This window comes from Sus scrofa, chromosome 6 (assembly GCF_054392235.1).
Source record: "Sus scrofa isolate SSC_HxYL_T2T_F1_AM1 chromosome 6, Sscrofa_HxYL_maternal_Yorkshire_Landrace_v2.0, whole genome shotgun sequence".
Taxonomy (NCBI): Eukaryota; Metazoa; Chordata; class Mammalia; order Artiodactyla; family Suidae; genus Sus; species Sus scrofa.
Genome location: NC_139388.1, coordinates 81382741 through 81397005, shown reverse-complemented (window position 1 = coordinate 81397005; position 14265 = coordinate 81382741). Strand labels below are relative to the sequence as shown.

General features: G+C 53.1%; 1 protein-coding gene across 1 annotated transcript in view; it reads right to left on the bottom strand.

The window, feature by feature from the left end:
• Positions 1-14265, bottom strand: part of IGSF21 (immunoglobin superfamily member 21) — a 258202-nt gene that overhangs the window by 447 nt on the left and 243490 nt on the right. Inside the window, exons 6-9 of the mRNA XM_021095457.2 lie at positions 11566-12040; positions 1423-1508; positions 858-1050; positions 462-500 (exon numbers count right to left, since the gene is read on the bottom strand). Of these exons, the coding sequence (XP_020951116.1) occupies positions 462-500; positions 858-1050; positions 1423-1508; positions 11566-12040 (793 nt within the window). The remainder of the gene's footprint in view (positions 1-461; positions 501-857; positions 1051-1422; positions 1509-11565; positions 12041-14265) is intronic.

The window sequence follows — 14265 nt, the reverse complement described above, 5'->3', positions numbered from 1 at the left end:
AGGACCTTCTGTGGGGACTAGGAGTGGGGGGCCTCCCCTGGGAACTGTGGGATTGGCTCAGTGTGGGGAGGGGAGGGCTGGCGGGCCTGAAAGAGGGTCAGGGTCCCATAAGCATGGTGCCCAAGTCGGGGGCAGCCCAGGGAGGGTGTGTGAAACCCATCATCCTATAAATGGTCCAGGGCCCCAGAATGCAGCCCCTAGGTCAACACTGGACACATGCTCTTGGGCCCACGGCAGCTGAGCCCTCTGAGAGAGACATGGTCCCTTGAAATCCCTGCTGGCCTCTTTGGGATGCTGAGTCCCCTTAATTGCTTTAGGGCCACTCCTGCCCTTGGAGCCAGACTCTGCCCAGCTGGAGGGCCATCACCTGCATAAGACGCGAGGGAGGAGCGAGGGCATGCAAAGGGGCTCTTTGGGGGAGCAGAGCTTTGAAGCCAGAAGCTCCAGGAGTGGAGACCTACCATTGGAGTCCTCTGTTCCTCTTGGGATATTTGGGTTTTCTGTTGGGAAGAACAGAAAGAGAAGTAAAGCGTGGACGGCACTGGGAACGCAGCAAAGGAGCCCCCCTACCCAGCCCCTGCTGTGTGCTGTCTCATGTACTCTTTCAGGGCAGCCACACAGCCTCTGTGTGCTGGATGGTATCAGCCCCATTCTGTACATGGAGACCCACAGGGAGGGTAAGCAGTTTGCCAAGGATGGCCCAGCTACTAAGTGGTGGATCTAGGATTTGAACCCAGGGCTCTGTAGCTCCAAAGCCGTTATGGTTTTAACCACTGCTTCCTCTTCCTTGGGACAGCTCCAGCCAGGACCCCCCCCACCACCCCCAGTAGCTCTCCGGATCCCCAGGCGCAGTGTACCAAACACGATGAGCCGGGTGTGTGTGTCGGTGGAGCCCAGCGGGTTCTGGGCCATGCAGCGGTACATGGAGCCGTTGAGCTCAGCGGGAACCCGCTCCAGCACCAGCTCCTTCCCATCGAACTCAGCGCTGCCATCCAGAAGGCGGCTTCCAACCCGCGTCCATGTGAACATGGGCTCCGGGAAGACTTCGTTCTGTTGGTCAAAGTGGGAGAGTTGGGTCACAAGAGGAACCATTCTGCTGGAGCAGGATGGGGACACACGTTCATCTGATGGGGTGGGTGTGGCTGCCTGGCAACCCGGGAAGAAAAGGACGCTAGGGCTGGGGAGAATGTTAAGACCCACGCATGCCATGTCTGCTCGGAGATCTGGATGGGCGAGCAGAAACCTTCATGCATCCCGCAGAAGCCGATTCTGCCCTAACACAGACTAGGAGGCTGAGCCGGGGCTGGAGGTCAAGGGACGAGCATGCTGCCCCAGGGTGCTGGCCGCCTGATGGTGCCGGCCCCCTGATGGTGCCCTGGACCACTTTCCACCGCCTTCACAGATGCTCAGAGAGAGGCTGACCTGAAATCCGTGGACCAGAATCCTCACTGTATCCCCGACTCGGGCTCTGCTGGGCGTCATGACAATTTTGGGTCCTTTGGGGGCAACTGTAGGGGGAGAAAGGCCAAGTCAGAGAGGCGTGTGTTTGTGCGGGGGAGGGAAGACTAAGCAAAGAAAGCAGGGGCAGGGGGAACGGAAGAGAACGTTCCTGTCAGCTTCCATCATTCATGCCTGCATTCACCCACACACATTTCCCGACCCCGCCTGGGACCTGGGGATTTAACGGTGTGCAGAACACAATCCCTGCCCTTGTGTAGTTCACGCTCCTCGGGGGTAAAAGGCCAGCACAAGTGGTGTGATGGAGGGTCAGATCAGAGAGGTCCAGTGAATGGTGGAGTCAGGGATGCCCAAGGGAGGGGCTCCCGGGAGATGGCTCAGCTGTGGATGGAGAAAAACCTGCTCCAGCAGACGTACTGCTCAGAGGACCCACCCCAACTCCCACCTGCCCTAAACCCTTGTGCCTGCGGTTCTGCCATTATCATGCCCATTGTACCGATGTGTTAACTGAGAGGGGCGGTGACTTGCCAAAGGTCACACAGTGGAGAAGAGCTGGGATCAAAATCCTGGTCTCATCACTCCGGCTCCAGGGCTCCTTCTACCAGGTTAATCTGCTCAGGAGGGTTTTTCTGGCACCTCTGGGTTGGAGGTGAGTGGAAGGTGGCAAAGTGTGGGGGGAACCATCTCTTTCCTTGGGCCTGTGTCCTCCCTGCCTCTCTCCCTCACCTCTTGTATCACTTCTTCCAAGCCCCTTCACTCCTCTGAGCTTGAGAGACAAGACACCCAAGGATGTTGCCTCCTGGGAACCAGAGAATATGGGGCTGGAAGAGCCACTGGGATCTTTGAGTCCATCCTCCCAGGTTTCAGACTGAGAAATCGAGGCCCAGCGCTAACGAAGGGTTTTAGCCAAGGTCACCCACAAGGTCACCCACAGAGATAGTTTCTCCTGTTTTATGACTTTGGGGCCAGGCTTATTTCTGCCAGATCCATTCACTCACTCACTCATTCATTCAACAAGTAATTGTTGAGCCAACCAGGCGGCAGGGCTGGGGACACCGTGGCGATGGAGACTAAGCGCCTGCCGACAGGGAGCTGACGCTTTCATCAGGGAGACATTTGATACACAAATAAGTACATGGATGAGGCGCTGTTGGAGAGTCACAGCAGAAAATCAGAGCAGTAGGCAGTGCTGACGTTTCAGTTGAGATAAAGCTCTCAAGGAGGGTTCCAGGTGGAGGGCGTCGTGCTGAGGCAGAAGGTCAGGGGAAGTGGGCACAGGGGCCAGTAGAGCTTCCTGGGCCAGGGGAAAGTCATAGGGTTGTTCTTCTTTTCTTTCTTTCTTTCTTTTTTTTTTTTTTTTTTTGTCTTTTGTCTTTTTAGGGCCACACCCATGGCATATGGAGGTTCCCAGGCTAGGGGTCGAATCAGAGCTACAGCGGCCAGCCTATGCCACAGCCACAGTAACACGGGATCCGAGCCTTATCTGTGATCTACATCACAGCTCACGGCAACACTGGATCCTTAACCCACTGAGCAAGGCCAGGGATCAAACCCATGTCCTCAGTCCTCATGGATGCTAGTCGGGTTCATTAACCGTTGCACCACAATGGGAATTCCAGATTTTGATTGGGCTGCCATGCTTGGGACCACTCTCTGCGAACATCTTTCAGGGGTAGCAGCAGCAGGAAAGCTTTGTCCCCAGGCCCCGGGGATGGCCTGGGATCGCCCCCTCTGCCCGCCTGCTCCCGGAGCTCCTCAGAGCTCTCAGAGCAGGAATCGCAGCAGCAGTGGGCGTGGGTGGTCTCCGAGGCACTGTCAGTTTCATTCTCAGAGAACGAAACCAAAGGGCTATTAATTAAACCAGGAGCAAGACATCTTGAAGTGCCACATGGGGTGGAGGGATGCACCAGCAGGAAGAGCCGGGCTTGCTGGAGGAGAGGAGAGAACCGGAGGGTCGAGGGCGGCTTGCAGCTGCGGCTGCCAATAAAAGACACCCCTGGAGCAGGCGCTTCGCCAGGCCTTCCCCAAATGCAGAATGGGAACCGCCAGAGCAACCCTTGCCCACACGACCCTGAGTTGTTAGCAATATCGGGAGATGATGGGTTTGGGCGCTGACATTTATCCAGCACATCCTCAGTGCCAGGCCCTTGGGTGAGCTTCTTACCCACGATTTCATTTAAACTTTCCACCCCTTGATTGTCCCCATTCGGAAATGAAGGGTTAGGGCAGTCATGTCAGTTCCTCGCCTTTTTTAATTAACTCTCAAGTGCTGTGAAGGTCCTTTTGCAGGTGGGAAGCGCTGTGTAGAGTGGTCTGGCGCTGGGTTTTTGTGGGCTCTCTGTCCTGCTGGGACGGCACTGTCCAGATGCAGCCAGCAGGGGGCGTGGGAGAGCATCCCGTCCCAGAGCCGTGCAGACAGACACGGTCCCTCCTAGGTCAGATTCCTAAAGGCCCTGGTTTCTAAAGCCCTGGTCCACTCCCTTCAGTCAGGCCTGGGTCTACAGAACCAGACGGGAGAGACCTGACGTTGATCAGGTGCCTAACCTGCACCCGACCCCCTTCTAGGACTGTCATGCCCACCTTAGTGCACCTAGGTTGCCGTGAAACCCAATTTGCAGGCCATAAAACTGGCCGTGAGGAGAGCAGTGGTAGAGGCAGGATCTGAGTCTTCAGAGGGAAGCTGGGAGCCTGGGGGTGAAGGAGTCGGGGGAGCTGGAGGCCTTTGTCTATGAGGGCAGCCAGACCCCTCCCTTGCCACCCTGAGCTGCCAGGCCTAGTGGCTCCTGCATGGAGCTGAACTTGAGGGCCAGAGGGTGGGCAGGTGAGGGGTCCACTTTGCCCTCACCCCTCCGAGTTTGATCCTGGCAGCTGCCAACTGGTAAAGGACTTCGTGGCCGGGGGCCCCTCTGAATCCTGCCCTCGCTGCTGCACTGAGATGCTTTGGGAAGACAGGTCAGTTGCCATCACCCTCACCTTCCACCACACGCTGATACCCCACAGCAGCTCCTGGCAGTCACGTCCTGCCTCCCCACCTTGCCCTAGAACACATCACTGAAAGTTCTCGAAGGGAGGTCCTCAGCCTCTAGGACGTCCCTCTCTCAACCCCTGGGCATATGGAAAGAGTGGGCACTGGGAGACCCAGCACTGAGGACTGCCTTCTACTCTCCTGTTGCACAACTTGGATGAGGCAGTGCAGCTTGTCAGGCCTCGGTTTTCTCACCTGTAAATGGGGAGGATAGGCTGCTATCCTACTATTTGAGGAGTTTCTCTGAAAAATGACAATGAGGGAGAAGACGAGACAGAAATGTGAACTCTGAAGTGGTCCACACCTGCTCAGAGGAATGCAAAAGATTCTGATTACGTAACTGCTGTCTTTACTTTCCTGAGCATTTTGCTGCAAAGATAGCCTGGTGAAATCTTATGGAAAAGCTCCTCTGGGGCCCCGTCTCAAGAATTCTGGATGTTCACTAGGACAACCACTCGTCCATCCATCCATCCTTCCATCCATCCATTCACCCATCCATCCATCCACCCATCCATCCATCCAACCACCCACCCACCCATCCATTCATCCATCCATCCATCCATCCATTCATCCACCTATCACCCACCCATTCATCCATCCATCCATCCATCTATCCATCCATCCAGCCATGTATCCATCCATCCGCACATCTACCCATAAACCTACTAATCCACTCACCACCCATTCATTCATCTGCTCCATCCATTTAGTTCTTTATTGCACACCTAATCTCTGTTGGCCACTATGCAGGACGATGTTAGGGTTACAATAATGAATAACAACAGTAGCTTATGTTACCTGATGACTTACTCTGTCCCTACGCTCAGCACTTTGTATGTACTGTCTGGTTTAACCTTCACAATAGCCCAGAAAAGCATTAAATAATTGATTATTAAAGAAATGTGTGTTATGTCATATGTTCAGATTGTCCTGAGCCCTGCGCCATGTGAACTGGGCAGGTAAAGGCCCTGCCCATTGTGCCCTTAAATTCTAGTGGAGGATCCAGGCCATAAGAAAATACATCATACACTTGCAGGTGGAGAGAAAGGCAGTGTCATAAAAGCAAGGTAAGGAGTTGATGGGGCCAGGAGGAAGAGGAGGCTGAGACAGGGTGTTCAGGGAAGAAGCCTCTGAGTAGAAGACTGGAGCAGAGATCTGAATGCAGGAGGGGTTGAGAGTATCCGGGGTAAGATTATTCTAGGCAGAAAGAAAGGACAGCGCAAAGTCACAGAGATGGGCCTAAGCTGAGCGTGTTCAAGGAAGAGCGAGGAAAACCCCGTGGCTGGAGCAGATGGAGCGGAGGAGAGCATGAAAGATGAGCACCGTGGGGGTGTCACTTCAAATGTGATGGCCGCCTGGTGGGTTGTTGTGTTTCGACTTTCCTATCTTTTTAAATTGTGATACAACTCACAGAAGGGAAATGCCCTGTTCTTAAGAACACACTTTGGCAAATCTTAATAAATGTGAACACCTGTGTGACCACACTCCCCATCAAATTCGAGAATATTCCCAACATTGCAAAGGTCCCCTGATGCTTCCTTCCAGTCAATTTCCACTCTCCATGGGTAAACACTGTTCTGATTTCTATCCCCAGAGGTGTGTTTTATGTTCTAGAAGTCTATATAAATGGCATTGTGCAGTGCCTACTCTGCTGTCTGGTTACTTTCACTCAGCACAATATTTCTGAGTCCATGTTGTGGGTATATTAGAAGTTCATTCATTCATCTGAACTGATGAGAAGGGATTCACTACATGACTATATCACAAATTTGTTCATCCATTTTCCTAATTATGGACATTTGTTTTTTCTTTTTTCTTTTCTTTTCTTTTTTTTTTAAAGCTGCACCCGTGGCACACGGAAGTTCCCAGGCTAGGGGTCAAATCGGAGCTACAGCTTCCAGTCTACCCCACAGCCACAGCAACATGGGATCCAAGCTGCCTCTGGGACCTACACCACAGCTCACAGCAACACCAGATCCTTAACCCACCAAGTGAGGCCAGGGATCGAACCTTCGTTACTAGTCTGGTTGGTAACCCACTGAGCTGCAGTGGGAAGTCCCTGGGTTTTTTTTTTTTTTTTTTTTTTTCTTTTTTTGTCTTTTTTGCTATTTCTTGGGCCGCGCCCGCGGCATATGGAGGTTCCCAGGCTAGGGGTCCAATCGGAGCTGTAGCCACCGGCCTACGCCAGAGCCACAGCAACTCGGGATCCGAGCCGCGTCTGCAACCTACACCACAGCTCACGGCAACGCCGGATCGTTAACCCACTGAGCAAGGGCAGGGACTGAACCCACAACCTCATGGTTCCTAGTCGGATTCGTTAACCACTGCGCCACGACAGGAACTCCTGGGTTTTTTAAAATAGTTTTTGTTGTTGTTATTGCTATGGATGAAGCTGCTGTGAACATTCAGGTCTTTGTGGACGTATGTTTTCATTTCTCTCGGTTAAATACTTGGGAGTGAAATTGCCGGGTCCTAGAGCAGCGAGGGGTGGGTTTTTTTTAACCTGGTAAGAAAGTACCTGTTTTTCAAAGCAGTCATACCGGTGTATACTCCAGCCCCGGAGTTGGTGTTGGCCCTCTTTTCCATTTTAGGCATATTCTGGTGGTTGTAAAATGGTCTCTCATTGACGTTTTACTCTTCATTTCCCATCTCCCTTTTTACATGCAGAGTGGCCATTTGTAGATCCTCTCTTTAAAAAAATTTGCCTTGTCTTGTCCTTATTGATCTGCAGTCGTTCTTTACATATTCTGGATTCAAATCCTTTGCCATAGATCCATACGGAGAGTATCTTCCCTCAGTCTGTAGTTTGCTTTTTCATTTCACCTCATTTCATTTTCTTAAAAGTGTCTTCTAAGGAGCAGGGGATTTGAATTTTGATTAAGTCCAATTCACCAATTTTCAAATTTGCATTTAGTGCTTCTCGTGACCTCCTTAAGAAATCCTTGCCTACCTCAATGTCACAAAGATATATTCCAATGTTTTGCTCTAGAAGTTTTATGATGCTGTTTTACTCTGAGGTCTGTGATTCAGCTCAGATTAATTCTTGCGTGTGTGCAACACAGGGATCAGGTTCATTTTTTTCCTTAAGTGTATCCGATAGTCCTGAGGTCCTATGTTAAGAACAGTTCTCTTTCCCCGTTGAACGGTCCGGGAACCTTTGTTGAACATCATCAAACTTTTTTTTTCTTGTCTATTTTAGGGCTGCACCCGAGGCATATGGAGGTTCCCAAGCTAGGGGTCAAATCGGAGTTGTAGCCGCCAACTTACACCAAAGCCACAGCAACGCCAGATCCAAGCCATCTCATTGACCTATATACACCACAGCTCACAGCACACTGGATCCTTAACCCACTGAGTGAGGCCAGGGATTGAACCTGCATCCTCATGGATACTACTTAGATTCATTTCTGCCCAAGCCACAATGGGAACTCTTTTTTTTTTTTTTTTAACAATTTTACTTTTTTTTTTTTAATTTTTTTGTACTGTTTGATTTTTCTTTTTCTTTTTTTTTTAGTGGCTGCACCCGAGGTATATTGAAGTTCCTGGGTGAGGGATCTAACCTGTGTCTCTCCACCAACCTGATCTGCAGTCAGATTTTTAACCCATTGAGCCCCAGTGGGAACAAACATCACCCGACTTTATATGGGTCTGTTTTTGGACTTGCTTTTGTTCTATCAATCTGTTTGTCTAACTTTGTAGGGTTGTGGGCGGATGTGCGTGTGTCATGATTGGATTTATACTTTTGATCATTCCTGGGAGCAGAGAGACTAGAAGAGGATGTAAGAGGGAGCAGAGAAGCTAGTTTGGGGGCTACTGGAGTAATTGAGCATGAATCGCTGGTGCTTGGATTAGATGGTCAAAGAAGAAACCAGGATGAGAAGGGGTGGATGTGGGGTATATTCTGAGGCTGAGCTGCCAGGGCTTGAGGATGGCTTGGATGTGGGGTATGAGAAAAGAGGGGGAAAGTGGGTGACTCCAAGGGGTCTGGCTTGATCAGCAGGAAGATCAAGATGCAGTTGCCATCTACTGAGATGGGTGCTCAGACCAGCAGGCATCTTTCTTCTCGGGTGTGTGTGGCATCTGAGTTGAGGGGGCATCCTGGGAGGGGGACCATGACAGGGAGCCAAGCCCCAACCCTGGTTGGCTGGACCTTTAACGTCTTGATCAGACGATTGGATTCTGTGCCCCAGGAGGTCAGCTCACACAGCCCACTGTCTCACTGCCATGGCCAGTGTGCCGGGTGCCCTGATTGTGGGACTTGCTCAGGACCCCGCCAGCACGCACCACTCCACTGGCTACACCCACTGGCTCCATGCATGCTCACCACAGCCCCACTGGGTGGGTAGTAGAGTTCAGGGGTTAAGAGCGTGGGTTCTGGGGTCAGACCTGACTGGATGACCTAAGGAGAGTTCCTTGAAGCCCGGGAGCCCTCGCTTATAGAGTGAGAATAATGATGGCACAGCTCAGCTGCCGCATAGGGTCACCGCAATGACAACTTGTGAGGAAAGCATCTTGCCTAGAGCCTGGCTCCAGACATTTCTGGGGTCACTCTTATTCCCCCAACTCAACAGGTCAGAAAATGAGGCTTAGAGACCTAAGAGGCCAAAGATCTCACCAGGTGACAGCAGCTGGGTGGATAGGAGGCCAGCCTGGGGGTCTCTTCACTCCCGCACCCAATTCAACCCCATCACATGAGTGGCCCTGCTGTGTCCCCCACTTCCCCGCTGCCTGTGAGCGGGCCTTTCTCTTGCTCTGATGAGGAGGGCTGGGGGGCATGCCAAGGGGGCTCCAGTCAAGGGAAGCATCTGGAATCAGGGACAGGGCAGGCAAGGGCTTTACTATGGCATGTGATGAGGGGTGGGAAGGGGGTGGAACAGGCCAGCGGCAGTGCCCTCGCCATCCCTGGGGGACCTGAGTTGCAAGCTCACCTTACTAGCTGGTCAGAAGCCCTTATCACCTCTGGTCTTTGTCATCCTCTGTGGGTGTGGGGCAGGGAGCCCTCCCCTGGGAAGGGGAGGCTTGGGCAAGAGAGGCAGGGGGTGGCTTTTAAAGGCAAAGCATCTCGACGAAGGGTGGAGACTGCTCTGCCTCCCAGCCTGGAAGCTGATTGTATCTTAGGGACAAGGAGCTTCAGACGCAAGAAGGAATTCTGGGAAGGATGGAGGGTCCAGGCAAATGTCAGGGGGAGGGGTGCTCTGGTGAGGTGAGAGGGCTGAGAGAGGGCAGACTCTGGGTGGGGAGGGTCCCAGCGCCTGGCACATGGCCTGGCAGTAAGGGGTGCTGGTGCAGTTTCTATGGCATGATGAGCAAACGGTACTCAGGGGGCAGGTGCCATGACAATAGATGCCCTGAGGTGGCACAGTGACTGGCAGCGAAGGGCAAGATCATTGTTCTTTGTCCTCGGTCCCAGGGGCCTGGGATGGGGGCTGTGGATGCTTCCACGGAGCCCTTCACTCCTGCAGGAGATGGAGGTGATCAGCCCAGGCATCTGGGCTACTGTGAGGAAAGCAGAGGTCCGTGGTGTATAGCAGATATTCAGTCAATGTTAAGCCCAAGACCAGCCCAGCATCTTGGACTCTGGGTTGAGCTGCTAGGAGCTGCAGATGAAGGTCCAGAGGGTTGTGGGCAGGGTCAATGTGCCCATTTGCCCGCCCTCCCCACCTCCCTCCTGGTCAGTACAAACCCTGACTAGAAGAGTCTCCTATTTCCGGCAGCGAATTTTCTACGTGTCCCTTCTCCCTGCCTCTGCTCAGCTGGGGGGAGACAAATAAGGGGAAATAAATCAGATGGTAGGAAACTGCCCTGGGGACATCCAGAGTTGGTGCCCTGTGGGAAGAGGGAGCAGGCATCAGACTGGGATTGGGCTTCAGGCTAAGCTGGCTCTGGGTGTCCAGTTTCCTGGTTGTATACACGTTCCACATGCTCACAGAGGACAGGGTTTCCATTGTGCTTAAAAGTGTAAAGCCAGGAGTTCCCGTCGTGGCGCAGTGGTTAACAAATCCGACTAGGAACCATGAGGTTGCGGGTTCAGTCCCTGCCCTTGCTCAGTGGGTTAAGGATCTGGCGTTGCCGTGAGCTGTGGTGTAGGTTGCAGACGCGGCTCGGATCCCGAGTTGCTGTGGCTCTGGCGTAGGCCGGTGGCTACAGCTCCGATTAGACCCCTAGCCTGGGAATCTCCATATGCCGCGGGGAGCAGCCCAAAGAAATAGCAAAAAGACAAAAAAAAAAAAAAAAGTGTAAAGCCAGAGCAGTATGCTCTCGCATCCTATCATGTTTCCTACCCAGAGCTGGCAAAGCTTCCTGTAACCTTTATTAACCCGTAACCTTTCCTGAGCCTGATCTGGCAAGCTTCCCACCTGCCATGTTCATGACCCATACCTAGGAACTGTCCCCTGGGCTCATGGGTCTCTTCTTTGACCCTGAAAACCTCCTCCTCACCTCCTATGCTCCCTTCCCTAGTCTGTCCACGTGACCTGACTCAGCAATGCTCCCTGAAGAGACCCAACTCTTGTGGGTCTCACCCAGCAAACTTCCCTGTGACTCTTCCTTTCTTTTTGGAGGGCTGCACCTGTGGCATATCGAAGTTCACATACCAGGGGGTGGAACCGGAGCTGCAGCGGCCGGCCACAGCCACGGCCACGGCCACAGCCACACGGGTTCTGAGCTGTGTCTGCAACCCACACTGACAGCAACACCAGGTCCTTAAACCGCTGAGCCAGGCCAGGGATCGAATCTGCATCCTCATGGGTACTAATCAGGTTCTTAACCCACTGAGCTACAGTGGGAACTCCGACTCTTCCATTTTCAACCTGGTAAACCTCCCGTTTCTAACACGGATCCAGAGAACTTCTGTGACTTCCATATTCTTCATCCGACTGGACCAAACTCCCCTGATCTCCTGCTAACCTGCCACGTTCTCCAACCCAGCTCAGCGAACCTCCCTAAGCGCCGGTTCCCACCTCTGTGCCCGACCCCTCCGCCTCCGCCCCATCTCCGCGGTGGCCAGCCGTTCCCCCTGTGCCAATGCTCCCCACCACCCGGCTCCGCAGGGGGCCTGCAGAGTGGCTTCCACCGAGCCTCACCCAGCGTGACCTCTGCCTGCATGGGCATCGACAGTGCTGGGTGCTTGACCTCACAGCTGAAGAGGGCCTCGTTGTCGATCTGCGGATTGAGCGTCCAGGTGAGCAGGGCGCGCACCTCCACCGTGCCGTCGCTGCCCGGGGTGTGGCTGTGCCGCAGGAAGTAGACGGGCTCGGAGCTGTGGACCCAGCGGGGGAACTCGCGGCTCACCACCGTCTCGGGGATGTTCTCAGTGGTTGGCTGGAGGAGGATGCTGGGGTCTGGGGTCAGGCCGCGGGAGGGGCGCTCCGTGTAGGGACGCCCACCCCGGTTCTCAGCGTCCAGCAGAGACAGCGACCTCTGCATCTTGGTGTCGTCCAGATCACGGTGCAAGAGGCCGCGGAAGGGCCTACTGTCCTGGAGGGGGCCGGAGCTGGCAGCAGGGGGCTCCGACAGGGGCACCGCATCGATCGGTTCCCCATCGCGTTTGAAATAAACCTGAAATTGCAAGAAGGGTGTGGGAAAAAATGTTGTGCCACTGGCCGGAACTCCCAATGGGCTCCCAGAGGAACTGGCCACAGGAGACCAGTTCTTTGGGAGCTTCCTCCTCCTGGTAGCCTTCCAGGTGGACCCCTCTCTGTCCCTTTCCCTCCTCCCAGCTCCCCCACCCCACCCCCTGCCCCAGCGCTCTGAGTCAGCTCAGTTCAATGGGGACACAGGCTCTGGTGGCCAAGGCTGACCCCATCTCCGTCATTACCAGTTGGTGAGCCCCTTTGAGCCTCAATTTCCTTATTTGAAAAGGGAATCAGAACACGTGCCTCATGGGGCTGTTGGATGCTTAGAAAAGTGTGCAGAAAAGGGACCCTGGACACCACCCTGGCAGAGGACCCCCCGGGGTTCCAAGCGGGTGGTCCATGCCTGCCTAGGGAGAGCAGGTGGGTGAGAGAGCAGGTGGGGGGCACTGGGGAGTAAATGAGACATCGGAAGGAGGAGAAAAGGATTTGTGTGTAGGCGCATCTTGGAGGTTTGGAGGTTTGGAGGTTTTGGCGAGGAAGGCAGGAAACAGGTGTGTGTGTGGGAGGGAGCTGGGTGTGGGCCGAGGCAAAAGCCAGCATCTCCTTGCTTTCTCTGCTAATAGGGAATTCAAGTTTTGAGAGGTGGCATTTAATTTAATTTGCTGTCTTTTTATTTTGGTACATTCATCCAGAGGCCTGTGGGAATTGGGTGTGTGTGTGTGTGTTTAAAATAAATCAGATAAATGAATCGATGGGAGACAGGGAGAGAGGAGGCCAGAAAGCAGCTCTGGGGACAACGGCGGGCCGGGCGCGGAAGGAGGGGGAGGAGTGGGGGAGGGGCGAATGAAATGCAGGATGCGCAAAATCTGTCAGAGTTAATAGCTCCAACGAAGAATCTCTTATGCACATAATAACCTGCTTTGGGGTTTTTCTTTCTTTTCTTTCTTTCTTTCTTTTTTTTTTTTTTTTGAAAAGTGCTTCAAAAGCAGGTTTGTAATTTATATCAAAGAATTCTTTCAAGTTCTGACGTCCAAGGTAAATGTAAGTGCCTGGAATGCGGGGAGATAAGGATCTCTTAGATATATGTCTTTAATATGTGTGTCTATATATATATGTATGACATATATTTAAAATTTAACTCTTTGAATATGGTACTGCCATGTCTTAAATGGCAGGAGCAGGTGGGCTGGGGAGGGGGGTGTCTTTCTGCATCCCCAGGGCTGTGAGGAAACGTTTTTTGTGCCCTGCAGAAAAGGAGTTTTTCTTTGGGGGAAAAGATCAGCTTAATTATAGGGAGGCCAGACTTCTTTACAGGCTCCAAAGAGGAAACCTCAGGACCATGGGCTACTCTTACCAGCTGCTGGCTTTTAAGCCACTTTGTGGTCTGTCTCCTTGGGACTGGAAGGTGCAGGTGGAGGCATATGCACCTCAGCAAAGGCTTGTCTCCTCACACCTGCCTACTGTCCCCCTGTCCTCTGAGCACCTGTTTACTGCCCTGGCTTCATTCTTTTCACACCTGTTTCTCCCGCCTTGTCCTGGAAGGGTCCCACTGGACCACGCCTGCGAGACACTCAGGGTCTGGAAGGAGCAAAGGTCTCCACCATGAACTTCGATCCCCTTGCCCACGGCTTCAGCTGCTCCACCCCTCACTGATGCTCGTGATGTATGAAACTCATAGGGTCAAAACTGGAAGGGGCCTCGGGCGCTTGTAGCCCATACGTTCTCAATATGTGTTCAGGGAACCCTAAGGGTTCCGCAGAGGAGCCCCAGGGACCCACTAGGGCAACTCACTCTTCCTTCACTTTTGAATGTTTTTTACATGGAGCTTCTGTGTATTTCATTTAGAGCAAACGGGTCTTGCTGCTTCTCAAAAAAACTGAAAAACTGTAATACTGTCCATGCCTAACCTTCCTTAAAGAACCCGAGAAGCAGAGGGGAGGTCTTCCTGCTTAGAGTCATTCAGCACATGTGACATCAGGAGACTAGAACCCAGCTCCCTAGATGCTCTCGCATCCTACTCCAGCCCCCTGAAGCCAGAACGATGACTCGTGAGCTGGGCTGATGACCTCAAAGGGTCAGAGTGGGTCTAATAAGGAACTGGCCAAAACAAGGACTCCCCTTTTTCCTCCTCCTGCCTTCCCTCTGTTCTTCCTTCTCTCCTCCGCAGTGGACTTGGAGCCAGAGGACATGACCTTGAGCCCCAGCTCT